Below are 14913 nucleotides of genomic sequence, written 5' to 3' on the forward strand. Positions count from 1 at the left end.
AAAGACATAAGTCACATGAATAGTAATATGAGTGCAGCAGGCAGATTAAACGTAACAAGGAATGGTATGGTCCCCTTTAGGGTGTTTAAAGGGGAGATATTATGCAAAACTCTTTTTTTTCCACTTGGGTCTCGACTGCCCCTATATACACTCGAAGTGTGAAAAAAAAAAAAAACATTTACCTGGTAGAGAGGAATAATATGCTTGTACCACAGATACCACCTCGGTGGTTATAAATATTTGTCTTATTTATGTATTTATTTGTCTTATTTATGTATATCACTGCTATATAATGCCTAGTAAAATAATATTGTATAGTCTAGTATTACACTGATATGCCAAAAGTAATAAATAAATGAAGTGACCATGAAGTGTTACCTCAGGCGACAGAATGCCCACTCCAGGTGCATTATGGGAGTTGGAGGGAGGTCTATGGAGGGTGATAGCTTCCGTGGGGTATGGCAAAAGTGATGGGACAGCATACTAGTCCCGCAGCAGTGACTTCAGTTCTCCAGTATTAAACACATCCCTGCAGTACTAACACTTTCACCACTAGGTGGTATCAGAACACTCACACAGATACAGACGGATGAATTTACTATGATAAACTGATTTAATACACCAGAGATATGCTTATTTGCAGTATTCATTATCATTTATCTACAAAGCGGTGCAGTAATCTAACGTGTCAGGCTGCTGAATTGGAAAACGAGCTTAGTCTGCAGGTCTGTACTACATTTAATGGTACTGATGTTGTATTTATGCCTATATTGATGGAATTTAACAGAAAAACAGCTAAGCCTGCTGCTGCACAGGGCTAATTAATTAATTAATTTATTTATTTTATTAATTGTTTTTAAAACATTAGAAAATAAATGACACTTAATTGAGTTTAAAATACAATTAGTAATAAATAGTAATGTGTATCTGTATGTTGCAATAAGCCTAATGGATGTTCAAATGATGCTTTAAAGGTTCCTGATTATACCAGTGTGGCAAAATATTATAACCAGTAGACATCACAGTGGGTTGTAATGATGGTGACCGGTTGCTTCTGTCTAAAATTGTTCATGTGAACAGAATGAAAGCGACTCTGACAGAAATCACATTCACATCCCATGCAGGAAACATTCTTCAGCTTCCATTGGGATATGCCAAAAGTCATTGGACTCTACTATTTTAGCTTTTCTCCATTTCAGCTGTTTTTCAAAGAATATTTACAGAATATATACATATGATATACCAGTTGTTTCTTACATTGTTACATCACATCTGAATTTCACAATAAATGGACCAATAGAAACGCTCCAAAATGACTACAAATAAAAGTAAAGAAGGATTTGTCCTTCTCCTGTTTTGGAGATAAAGGATTTTTGTGTGTAATTGACGATAAACTCTGTTAAAATTATGTAAAAGCCTTCCAGCATGTAAAGTATCTGAGGAGCAGCTCTAAAATCTCTGAGCGCTGCACTCTCAGCATTATCATCTATAAAAGCAATAGTTCAGCAAAAAGGCACATTTACATAATCCACCCCCCATACACACACACACACACACACACACACACTTCAGCCCAAGTGTAGTCCATCAGTCACTTCATTCTTTTTAGACGCTTCTAGAAGCCGGATCTACTGAAGTATATTATAAATGAAATTCTTTCTTTAAAAAGATCATTTCTTTAAAAATGTTCGTAAGAATCTTCATAATCCTGTGACGTTATGCTTCTCGTTGGTCTCAGACTAAATGAGGTCAGCCTCTAAAACGATCAGTTTATAATTTTAACCAAAATTATTTGGCCAAAAATGGCAAATAATAACTTATAAATCAAAAGATTTAGACCCAAAATTATGTTTTTGATAATGCAATCAAATTGTACCCTGGGTGAGGAAAACGTAAAGAAAAAATAATGATATCTTGAATTCTTATACCAGTCCCTTTAAAAGAGATATGGCATTTTTTAGTCAAATTTTATTTTTGATTGGTTTCTGTTTTGGACAAAAATAATCATTTTGATTCATTCCTAGTTTAAATAGCTGAATTGCAGAATTAATGTCTAATTTGACAGGATAAAAGGAGTGGAGAATTTTACACCGACATGCAACATGTTAGTGGACAAGAACTAAAATAGAACTCTTATAATTCACCTGCACTAACTATGAGACCTCACTCCAACTCCCATAATTAACCTGCACCCACTATCAGACTTCACTCCAACTCCCATAATTCTCCTGCTCCCACTATCAGACCACACTCCAACTCCCATAATTCACCTGCACCCACTATCAGACCTCACACCAACTCCCATAATTCACCTGCACACACTATCAGACCTCACTCAAACTCACATAATTCACCTGCACCCACTATCAGACCTCACTCCAACTCCCATAATCCACCTGCACCCACTACTATCAGACCTCACTCCAACTCCCATAATTCACCTGCTCCCATTATCAGACCTTACTACAACTCCCATAGTTCACCTGCACCCACTATCAGACCTCACTCCAACGCCCATAATTCACCTGCTCCCACTATAAGACCTTACTACAACTCCCATAGTTCACCTGCTCCCCTATCATACCTCACTCCAACTCCCATAATTCACCTGCACACACTATCAGACCTCACTCCAACTCCCATAATTCACCTGCACCCACTATCAGACCTCACTCCAACTCCCATAATTCACCTGCTCCCATTATCAGACCTTACGACAACTCCCATAGTTCACCTGCTCCCACTATCAGACCTTACGACAACTCCCATAATTCACCTGCTCCCACTATCAGACCTCACTCCAACTCCCATAATTCACCTTCCCCCCCCTTATCAGACCTCACTCCAACTCCCATAATTCACCTGCACACACTATCAGACCTCACTCCAACTCCCATAATCCACCTGCACCCACTACTATCAGACCTCACTCCAACTCCCATAATTCACCTGCTCCCACTATAAGACCTTACTACAACTCCCATAGTTCACCTGCTCCCCTATCATACCTCACTCCAACTCCCATAATTCACCTGCACCCACTATCAGACCTCACTCCAACTCCCATAATTCACCTGCACCCACTATCAGACCTCACACCAACTCCCATAATTCACCTGCACACACTATCAGACCTCACTCCAACTCCCATAATTCACCTGCACCCACTATCAGACCTCACTCCAACTCCCATAGTTCACCTGCTCCCACTATCAGACCTCACTCCAACTCCCATAATTCACCTTCCCCCCCTTATCAGACCTCACTCCAACTCCCACTATAAGACCTTACTACAACTCCCATAGTTCACCTGCTCCCCTATCATACCTCACTCCAACTCCCATAATTCACCTGCACCCACTATCAGACCTCACTCCAACTCCCATAATTCACCTGCACCCACTATCAGACCTCACTCCAACTCCCATAGTTCACCTGCTCCCACTATCAGACCTCACTCCAACTCCCATAATTCACCTTCCCCCCCTTATCAGACCTCACTCCAACTCCCACTATAAGACCTTACTACAACTCCCATAGTTCACCTGCTCCCCTATCATACCTCACTCCAACTCCCATAATTCACCTGCACCCACTATCAGACCTCACTCCAACTCCCATAATTCACCTGCACCCACTATCAGACCTCACTCCAACTCCCATAGTTCACCTGCTCCCCTATCATACCTCAATCCAACTCCCATAATTCACCTGCACCCACTATCAGACCTCACACCAACTCCCATAATTCACCTGCACACACTATCAGACCTCACTCCAACTCCCATAATTCACCTGCACCCACTATCAGACCTCACTCCAACTCCCATAATTCACCTGCTCCCATTATCAGACCTTACGACAACTCCCATAGTTCACCTGCACCCACTATCAGACCTCACTCCAACTCCCATAATTCACCTGCTCCCACTATCAGACCTCACTCCAACTCCCATAATTCACCTTCCCCCCCTTATCAGACCTCACACCAACTCCCATAATTCACCTGCACACACTATCAGACCTCACTCCAACTCCCATAATCCACCTGCACCCACTATCAGACCTCACTCCAACTCCCATAGTTCACCTGCTCCCACTATAAGACCTTATTACAACTCCCATAGTTCACCTGCTCCCCTATCATACCTCACTCCAACTCCCATAATTCACCTGCACCCACTATCAGACCTCACACCAACTCCCATAATTCACCTGCACACACTATCAGACCTCACTCCAACTCCCATAATTCACCCGTACCCACTATCAGACCTCACTCCAACTCCCATAGTTCACCTGCTCCCACTATCAGACCTCACTCCAACTCCCATAATTCACCTTCCCCCCCTTATCAGACCTCACTCCAACTCCCATAATTCACCTGCACCCACTATCAGACCACACTCCAACTCCCATAATTCACCTGCACCCACTATCAGACCTCACTCCAACTCCCATAATTCACCTGCACCCACTATCAGACCTCACTCCAACTCCCATAATTCACCTGCACCCACTATCAGACCTCACTCCAACTCCCATAATTCACCTGCTCCCACTATCAGACCTCACTCCAACTCCCATAATTCACCTGCACCCACTATCAGACCTCACTCCAACTCCCATAATTCACCTGCACTCACTATCAGACCTCACTCCAACTCCCATAATTCACCTTCCCCCCCCCTTATCAGACCTCACTCCAACTCCCATAATTCACCTGCACCCACTATCAGACCTCACTCCAACTCCCATAATTCACCTGCACCCACTATCAGACCTCACTCCAACTCCCATAATTCACCTGCACCCACTATCAGACCACACTCCAACTCCCATAATTCACCTGCACCCACTATCAGACCTCACTCCAACTCCCATAATTCACCTGCACCCACTATCAGACCTCACTCCAACTCCCATAATTCACCTGCTCCCACTATCAGACCTCACTCCAACTCCCATAATTCACCTGCACCCACTATCAGACCTCACTCCAACTCCCATAATTCACCTGCACCCACTATCAGACCTCACTCCAACTCACATAATTCACCTTCCCCCCCCCCTTATCAGACCTCACTCCAACTCACATAATTCACCTGCACCCACTATCAGACCACACTCCAACACCCATAATTCACCTGCACCCACTATCAGACCTCACTCCAACTCCCATAATTCACCTGCACCCACTATCAGACCACACTCCAACTCCCATAATTCACCTGCACCCACGATCAGAAGCAATAAATAAGCAGGAGTTCCGATAATTTTGTCCATATAGTGTATTGTGTTAAAGAGATAAAGTGAATAATATAACATTTTGGCTGATTAATGAGGTTTCGGAGAGATGGTGTGAATGCATGCAGTGATTGCCAGTGCCCCAGTGTGTATGTGCGTGTGTATATGTGTGTGTGTGATTAATGTGGACAGGCTGACAGCGAGCTGTGTAAACAGCCATTAGTAATGCATAGCTCAGTCCTGAGCCCCGAGCTTCAATTAACCCGAGCCTGCAGTAAATTCTCATTTTCTCCTCCATCCTATCCCTCTCTCTCTCTCTTTCTCTCTCTGTCTCTCTGTCTCCCTATCTATCTACCCCTCACTTGTCCTTTCTTTGCTCTTTTATGTGGTCTTATTTTCTCCTAATGACTCTTTCTCTCTCTTGTTCTCTCATCCCTGATCTGTCTATCTGTACAGAATGGAGGCCTGAAAGAATGGATGAATAGAGAAAAGCATTGATGTAGCAGCAGCTCAGCTCAGGTGTGTTTTTCATGAGTTAAAAAATCATTTAATGTGTGTAAAAAGAGAGAACAATGAAAGAAAGAAAAAGAAGATTTAATCTATATTTCAACACAAATAGTAAGTAACCTACCAACCTTCTGAACTCTGTAAATTTAAAAGTGATTCATTTGCACAGAGGTTTTCAGATATACTGCATGTGTTACGGTGTTAACGTTCACAGTTCTAGAGAAAACCCTTAACGTGAGTCAGTGTGTTTAAATTGTAGTGATGGAAGTGTTTGAAGATTAGACTCTTACTGTCTCCCAGAAGCTCCTCCCCCATGAGCCCATCCTGCCGGTTGCCCAGGACGAATGCGAGGAAGGAGAGGATGAGGGCGTCCAGGATGCCCATGATTGCCAGGATGTAGGCCCAGCGCACTGAGCACGCTCCAATAGTGTACTTATCCGTCTGCTCCCCGCACATCCTCTTCACCTCATCCGCATCCCAACCGTCCGGATAGATCAGACATCCCAACACTAGACACGTACCTAACACACACACACACACACACACACAAGACCGCAGGTTAGATATGGTATACATGTTTCTAATAAAGTGGCCAGGGTTTGGAAGTAGAATATACAGAAGGTGTTTCTAATAAAGTGGCCAATATGTGTATATAAAATATACAGTAGGTTTTTCTAACAAAGTGGCCAAAGTGTGGAAGTATAATATACAGTAGGTGTTTCTAATAAAGTGGCCAGTGTGTGTAAGTACAATATACAGTAGGTGTTTCTAATAAAGTGGCCAGTGAGTGGAAGCACAGGATACAGTGTGTGTTTCTAATAAAGTGGCCAGTGAGTGGAAGCACAGGATACAGTAGGTGTTTCTAATAAAGTGGCTAGTGTGTGTAAGTACAATATACAGTAGGTGTTTCTAATAAAGTGGCCAGTGTGTGGAAGTACAATATACAATAGGTGTTTCTAATAAAGTGGCAACTCAGTGGAACTATGTAAGTATTGAGAAGGACAATATAAGCAACGGTAGTTAGGAAAGAAAACATCTGTGGACAGTCTGAGTAGTTTAATCAGGTGGGGTAATTAGGGGGCGGGGTTTGATATTAGTAGGGTAAAGCCTCAGTGAGACAAAGCATGTGCCGGATGGAGAGATAAAGGTGGAATAAAGCGAGGGAATAAAGCGAGTTGGTGCAGACGGGCAGTAAAAACAGACACGACGGGGTCAGAGAGGTCACTGATGAAATAGATGACCGTTAAATTGAATGAGGAGAAACAGGTCAGAAGGACACTGGACATTACCACCTCCTGACTGGCCCACTAAACACACACTCTACAAACACAGCAGTTATTAACCCTGCAGGGGTTTCTGTGTTGTTTAACACCAGAAAAGCCTCTTCTCACATTTTACTGAATCACATTTCATAGTTCAAGCAGAAAAATCCATCCCACAGCAATGTGTGACAGTGGAAGGTGTTTGTATTGGTATAAAATATGAAAAATCCAATCAAAATGACACAATAAGCACAATAATATCCTTACTAAATAAAAATAATAAATGTTGTTGCAGAGGTGGTAGGGTGGTTGTTATGGTAGTTGCTATAGTGTTAAAAGTGGTTGCTCATCAGCAGCTGGTGTGTGAGAGAGTACAGTAAGTCATGCTGTTTCTCTCTGAGCAGATGCTCTCTCCCCTCAACACACCCATGATGATGCTGGTTGGTACAGGCGTCTGTTAACTAATTTAACAGAGCTGGGGATGCGGTGCTTTCCTCAGAGTGTGCTGTGATGTTGCCTGGTACTGCTGCATTGATTGCATTTGGAAAAGAGGCAGAGTCTGACTTTACATGAATTGAAGGATGTGTGCAGGTGTTTCAGTGTTCCAGGTGGTTGCTAAGGTATTTCAGGCAGTGTTTAAGGCCTTCATGAATGTTGATTATAAAATTATGGCAAAAATTATTATGGATATACTCTGTAAAGTTCTTGATGACATTGTAATTGAAGAACAGACGTGCTCTATCAAAGGACGCGGATGTGGGACAATTTAAATATTTTAAGAGAATTAACAAGTAATAAGAACAAAGACTCATTTTATATTGTTGCTCTTGACCAAAAAAGCGTTTGATTATGTGTCCAGAGATTATTTATGGGAGGTGATGAACATTTTATAAATATGGTAAAATGCCTTTATGCCGACTGTAAAATTCAAATCAATGTAAACGGAAATTTAACAGATCATTTTAAAGTGTGTAGAGGAGTAAAACAAAGCTGTCCTCGTAGTGCAGCTTTGTATACATTAGCTATAAATCCATTCATTTTAAAAATTAAAAACTAAAAGATTAAAAGGATAACAAATTGGCATTAAAAAGGTGGTGATATCAGCATTCGCAGACGATATAACAATTTTTCTTAAATAAACTGATGAATTTAATATCATATGTGAACATTTTAAAACATACGAACAAGCTTCAGGTGCAAAACTAAATATGTGCAATTCTGAATGTGTTTGGATTGGTGATGTTAAGAAAAAGTTTCCAATTAATATTAAAGAACCAGAACAAATACAAATTTTAGGTATATATTTTAATAATAAACACTCTATAGATTATAATTGGGAACAAAAAGAAAAAGAGATAAAAGAAAATATTATTACATATACAAACTATAATCTAAGCTATAAAGATAGAATTAATATAAATAAAACATATATCATTTATAAAATATTATTTTTAGCATGTATATTTCCACCAACAGACACATGGTCACGAAAATTAAATAAATGAAACTGTATCTTTATATGGGGTACCACAAGGGAGGTGACCAAAAGAAACATACTTTTTAAAAGTACACATCTTGGTTGGTTAGGGGCTGTAGATAGTAGTCTAAAAACAAAAATTGCAGCATGTAAAATCATAGCAAGTGGCTTCAACAGGCAAGCAGCCTGGATTGGCAACCTAACAAACTGGAAAGAAAAAAAAGGTAGAACTCGTTCACAATTTCCCTATTTTAATCTACTGTATTCTGATCTTATAAAAAAATATGAAATTTAAAAAATTAATTGGGTGTCAGATTCAAATAAAGAAATATATAAATTAATTTGTGATTATGAATACGGCAATATTATTAAATATAGAGATTTAGAAGAAAAAGAGCAAACAATGACTGTTAAAAATATTTTAAATAAAAATTTATCTGAAAAAATGCGAGATATTACCTGGTTAATAAGCGTAAGACGGTTACTGGTTAGAGCAGTTGTCAAATGAAGCTGTTTTGTTAAAACCATAAAATGCCCCATGCCTAACTGTAGTGAAGATGAGACTTTAGAGCATTCTTATTAGATTGTCCGAGATCCAAATCTGTCTGGGAATATGTTAAGGCAGTGACTATGGTGGTTGCTATAGATTCAAGGGGGTTATTATGGTGTTCCATGTAGTTTCTATGGTGTTTTCTATAGTGTTTTAGGTTGCTACAATGTTCAGTGTGGTCGCTATGTTGCTTGCCATAAAATTACAAGTGGTAGAAATGGTGTATCAGCAGTTGCTAGGGTGTTGAAAATTTAAAATGTGTGAGAAATGGTCAGAAAGAGAGTCTTCTATATTGAGAGAAGAGAGAAAGAGATATGGACAGAAAAAAGAGAGAGAACGACATGTGATTTATACTGGCTCACATATGTCTGTCAAAGAAAATAAGATAATCCCCCAAACAAACAAAAACACACATATATACACACAAAGAAGTCTTCAGTACTGGAAAGAGTGTGGAATAGAGAGCAATACAGAACGAGAGAAAGAGAGATGGAGAGAGGTATGTATGTATATATATATATATATATATATATATATATATATATATATATATATATATATATATATATATATATATATATATATATATATATATATGTAGCCAGGTGGTGAATTGAGAATACACCTTTAAAATGTGTGTCTGTAACTTTAAGAAACACAATCAGAAGTGTTGTCACCCTGAGAGAGGAAAGGGAGGAGCTAAGAGCATGGTAGAGAAGGAGGCTCAAGCTGCAGTGAATGGTGGTGCTCCATTTTAGGATCCATCCAGAGCCACCCTAATGAAATAAGAGGTAAAAATCAGGAAATACTGAACAATATAAGGTTTAGTTGGCCTATAACAGTAGTAGATGCCTATTTTGCCTTTCTAAACATGTATTTTGGATGAATCACAACCAGATGCGGGCAGATGGCATTGTTTTAGTGGGGTAGTGTGCTCCTCGTGGTCAAGCCTTGTATTTTTCTGGGTTACAGAAGCTGTTTGTCCAAGTTCTCTTGATGAAATGCTCAAGTCTTGTTGAGTAAAGCTGAGTAAATCGAGGTGAGCTTAAAAAAGGAATATAATTTACGCAGGCATTACGAAACAAAACACCCAAAACTCGCGGATCTCCAAGGTGAGGACAGAAAGCAAAAGATTGAAGCACTAAAAAAGCAACTGGTGAGTCAACAAGGCGTGTTTGAAAAGAGACGAAAGGAGTCCGAAGCCTGTACCATTGCTAGCTACAGGATTGCTAACCTCGTAGCAAAATCTGCTTGCCCGTTTATTGATGGAGAATTTGTTAAAGACTGTATGTTGGAGGCTTGTGATGTCATTTGCCCAGAGGCCAAAGATGCATTTAAAAACATTAGTCTTTCGAGAACAACCATTCAGCGGCGAATTGTTGATTTGTCCAGTAATTCATACTGCCAGTTACAAAGCAGGTTAAAGTTACTTATTTTTCTGCTGCTTTGGACACAGCACAGCTCTCAATATTCATCCGTGGTGTCACTGGCACCTGCCAAGTCTATCAAGAACTTGCAGCATTAGTGCCCTTGTATGGTAGAACAACTGGATTTGAAATTTTCAATGCATTTAAAACAGCAGTGGAGAACCTGAATTTACCGTGGAGCAAGCTATCAGCTGTAACAACCGATGGTGCCCCCTCCATGGTTGGTGAGACGAATGGTTTTATAGGACATCTGAAGAGGCATTTAGGACCAGACCAAGCAGCAGAACTTAAACACTATCACTGCATAATTCACCAAGAGGCACTGTGTGGAAAACATTTGCAGTTTAAAGAGATAATGGACTTTGTTGTATCTGCTGTTAATTTCATCAGTGCAAGATCACTAAACCACCGAGAATTTCAGTATTTTCTGGAAGACATAAGTGCAGCCTACGGGGATGTTATCTACCACACAGAGGTGAGATGGCTCAGTAGGGGCAATGTTTTGAAAAGATTTTTTGCACTGCGAAATGAAATCAAGCTGTTCCTAGAGCAGAAGGGAAAGGACACGTTGGTCATGGAAAACACTGACTGGATTGCTGATCTAGCCTTTTTGACAGACCTAACTGGACTCTTAAATGAGCTTAATTTGAAACTGCAGGGAAAAAAGATTGATTTGCCACTTGTTTGAGGCTGTCTGTGCATTTGAAATGAAACTGAATCTTTTTGCAACCCAGTTAAAGAAAGTAAATCTGACACATTTTCCTACATGCCAAGAGGCCTTTGCTCACAAGAACTATAACTGGAGTCGACACAGCTGTGTACTTGAAGACTTGAAGCTGGCATTCAGTGCAAGATTTGGGCAGTTCAGAAATGAACAGGCTACACTCCAACTACTTGCTGATCCATTCTCTGTAGATACTGAAACTGTACCTGGTGAATTACAACTTGAAATAATTGAACTGAACTGCTCCACTGCAATGAGAACTAAGCACAGGGAGATGCCTCTCCTAGAATTTTATCAATCCTTGGACAGGGAACAGTTTCCAAACCTTTTTGCTAATGCACAGAAGTGGATCTCCATGTTTGGAAGCACTTACATTTGTGAACAGATGTTTTCCTTGATGAAGCTGAATAAATCTCCACTGCGGACAAGACTAACTGATGAGAACCTACAGGCGGTGCTCAGACTTGCAACCATCTCACTGGAGCCTGACATTAATCAGCTTGTGTCAGAACGGCGCTGCAATATCTCCCATTGACAGTAGCTGATATTATGCAATAGTAGCATAGTAAAACAATGTATTCCAAATGTGTGTGGAGACACCTGTAAAAATGTGTGGCCCTCTGGTCTAGGTGTTAATGTGAAATAGGCCCTTGGTTAAAAGAAGTTGTGCACCCCTGCTCTAGGGTAATCAGTACTCCGGGCTTCCTGGCGGAAGCAGGTGAGGTGTCACGTGAGTGGGTGTGTGTGTGATGTCAGCGTGTGGTGCGTTCTGGGTAGTGTAGTTGTTTAACTGCAAACCTCCGTTGGAGCTCAGTGTGGAAGGAACAGAAGCGCCTACAGCACCAGACGTGACAATACTACAGAGTGAACCCTCTAGTACATATCCAGTATGCAAATCAATTTTACCAGAAGCCAATAGAAAAGAAGAAGTGGTCAATGACAAAAGACTAAACTAAACATACTAAACTCAATTATTATAAGCTGATTTAACTCAGAGATCTCCGGTTGAATACACTCAGTATGTGGCCACAAATGTTTATCTAACTCAAAGTAGCTGAGTAATGTTTGGAAATATCCAATTTTACATAGAACAAATGTAATTTATTGTTACATTCAAACTTATTGTGGGTTTAACGTGCATATTATTTTTAAGTACGTAGGTGCTGGCACATGAGGTTTGGGATTATTCCCATGTTATATTTGGCAACCGGAGAGTTGGTAAAATGCAGGACGGGTCGATTGCAATATTAAAATGTGCAACCGGGGTTGGCACATACTGGCACTCAGCTTTGATATAAGCCAAGCAAAATCGGGCCTAAATTTAAACATGAGTCCGACTGATGCAACTTGGCATATGGTATTTGGCCCATATATCTGGGATATAAATTAACGCAATAACCACCATAACCATAACTCTAATAACCAACATAACTCTAGTAATCAACATAACTCTAATAACCACAGAACCTCCAGCCTGCAGCAAAACACTCATTTACCCATTTAGACTCATCAATAAACCGAGATCCAACCAACTTAACTTACTGGCCACATCACTTTGTAATTTACTTTGAAACATATAACTTTGTAATTTACGTCCATTCTATTTCAGGTTTCAAGTTTTCTAGGTAGTTGCTATGGTGTTTCAGATGGTTGCTAAGGTGTTGCAGGGAGTTGGTATGGTGGTTGCTACAGTTGGTTACCTATCAAATTGTGCTTCCACTCACTGGCCACATTATTAAAACACATATTACTCCCTTCTCCTTTCACTCGCTGGCCACATTATTAGAAACACTTTACTGAAGAAGCCTCTCTACTAATGATAGAAGACAGCTCACACACACACACACTCTGGAGTGATGATATTTGCGGGTGTGTTTTGATGTCGGTGAGATGTGATGCGCTGCATCTGGGTCAGTTAGAGCAGAAATCACGGCTGGGATCTACAGCTGCAGATGATCTATAAATAGCAGGAGATGGAGATGGTGTAGATGTGAGTGAGGGATGGTGCAGAGCTGGAATGTGTAATGGGTTTAGTGGAGATCTTCCACCCTGAAGAGTTCTTATTCATCACACTCACAGAAAATACCTACAGATTTAATAACATGCTTATAGCCTGCCATTAGTGTTGAGCTAACTGCAGGTCTAAATCATCACACACTGAAACCTGTGTGCAGGTGTATTAATCTCTAATAGACTAATTATGTGGTTCCTGAAACTGTATGACACTATTATTTATAAGCATAGACCTAAAGCAGTATTGTGTAAGAATAGGTATTTTCACTCTTAGACTCCCTCTACAGATAAGGAGTGCAATTTACTCCACTGCAGTAAATACAAATCACACTAGCTGTACACATGCATTTTCTGACAAGCTGTAAGTTTCAACCATATTTAAAAGTCCAAAAATAGATATTTACTATATTATCAAACATTATCAAAAATGTTACCCCTTACAAATGTTATGTATATATCTCTACATTGAATATCTTGTATGTATCACTAGTAATTACTAGGCTAAAAGATGGGAAATAACTATGGTAAGAGTCAAACCTACCATAAAACAGTAAATCATCAGTGTCTTCAAAAACAACATATTCCAAAACAGCAACCTTACAAGTGAAGGACATCAATGTTATTTTTTTTAAGTCATTTTGCAGCATTTGTATTGGTCCTTTTTTTAACAAATATTTTTTACAAAAAAATATCAACTGTCAAACATGAAAAAGGGAGGTAAAACATTTTTAATCTACAGTGAAAATATGTTGTGTACCAGCACCAAACTGACCCAAACCAGCAGCAAAGTGCCTACTGTTGCCAGTATGTTCTAAAACATACAGAAAATAAAGTGTAAAACTGTTACATTAGCATTTATTTGTGGATATGCTTGATTGCAAGAAAACATAGAGCTATGTTTGTGCGCAGATCTTTCTCCTTCAGTACAACTGTTTTATTCTCTGCTGCTGAGGCTGACAACGCCTTACATCTCCACTGATGAGAGAGAGAGAGAGAGGAGATAAGAGAAAAAGAGAGAATAATAAATGAAGAAGGAAAGATTAGCGCAAGGTCGACACAATCAAGTCTCTCTTTCTCTTTACTTTCTCTGTAACTCACTTTAACTCTGATTTCACTGTCATTCTTTTCTGGTGCATCTGGCCTTGTGGTTCATCTGTAAACTGTAAAAAATCATTGTGTGTATTATCTCAGTTTGTGTATTATCACTGAGATGACACCACTGAGGATCGTTTGCTGCTCTTTCTGCTGAGAGGAGAAGAGTGAGGGATGGAGGGTGTGGAAATGCACCATGTAAATAATAACTTGTAAATGCTATTGTAAATCCCACCTTGCCCCAACATTATATATATGTATGTGTATATAATCTAAGCCACATGAAGTTTGGAAGTCTGTAGTGATTTACTGCAGAAAGTTGTGATCACTTTCATTCAAAGTTGCTTCTACTTGGTTATAATATCAATGACAGTTGGCTGTGGAATTATTTCCTGTGGACATGGAACGGACTGGAGTGATACAGATATATACAGCTCTGGAAAAAAAAAATAAGAGACCGCTTAAAAATGATGAGTTTCTTTGATCTGGAATATAATCACCAGGAGTGGCATAAAGTTATTCAAAAGCAGTGTGTAAGACTGGTGGAGGAGAACATGCCAAAATGCATGAATATTGTGATTAAAAACCAGGGTTATTACACCCAATATTGATTT

The 14913-nt window shown here is 39.9% G+C and overlaps 1 protein-coding gene across 1 annotated transcript in view; it reads right to left on the bottom strand.

The window, feature by feature from the left end:
- lhfpl3 (LHFPL tetraspan subfamily member 3) overlaps positions 1-14913 on the bottom strand; it is a 50979-nt gene that overhangs the window by 3558 nt on the left and 32508 nt on the right. Inside the window, exon 3 of the mRNA XM_007232709.4 lies at positions 6045-6275. Coding sequence (XP_007232771.1) covers positions 6045-6275 — 231 coding nt within the window. The remainder of the gene's footprint in view (positions 1-6044; positions 6276-14913) is intronic.

Source organism: Astyanax mexicanus, chromosome 2, assembly GCF_023375975.1.
Source record: "Astyanax mexicanus isolate ESR-SI-001 chromosome 2, AstMex3_surface, whole genome shotgun sequence".
Taxonomy (NCBI): domain Eukaryota; kingdom Metazoa; phylum Chordata; class Actinopteri; order Characiformes; family Acestrorhamphidae; genus Astyanax; species Astyanax mexicanus.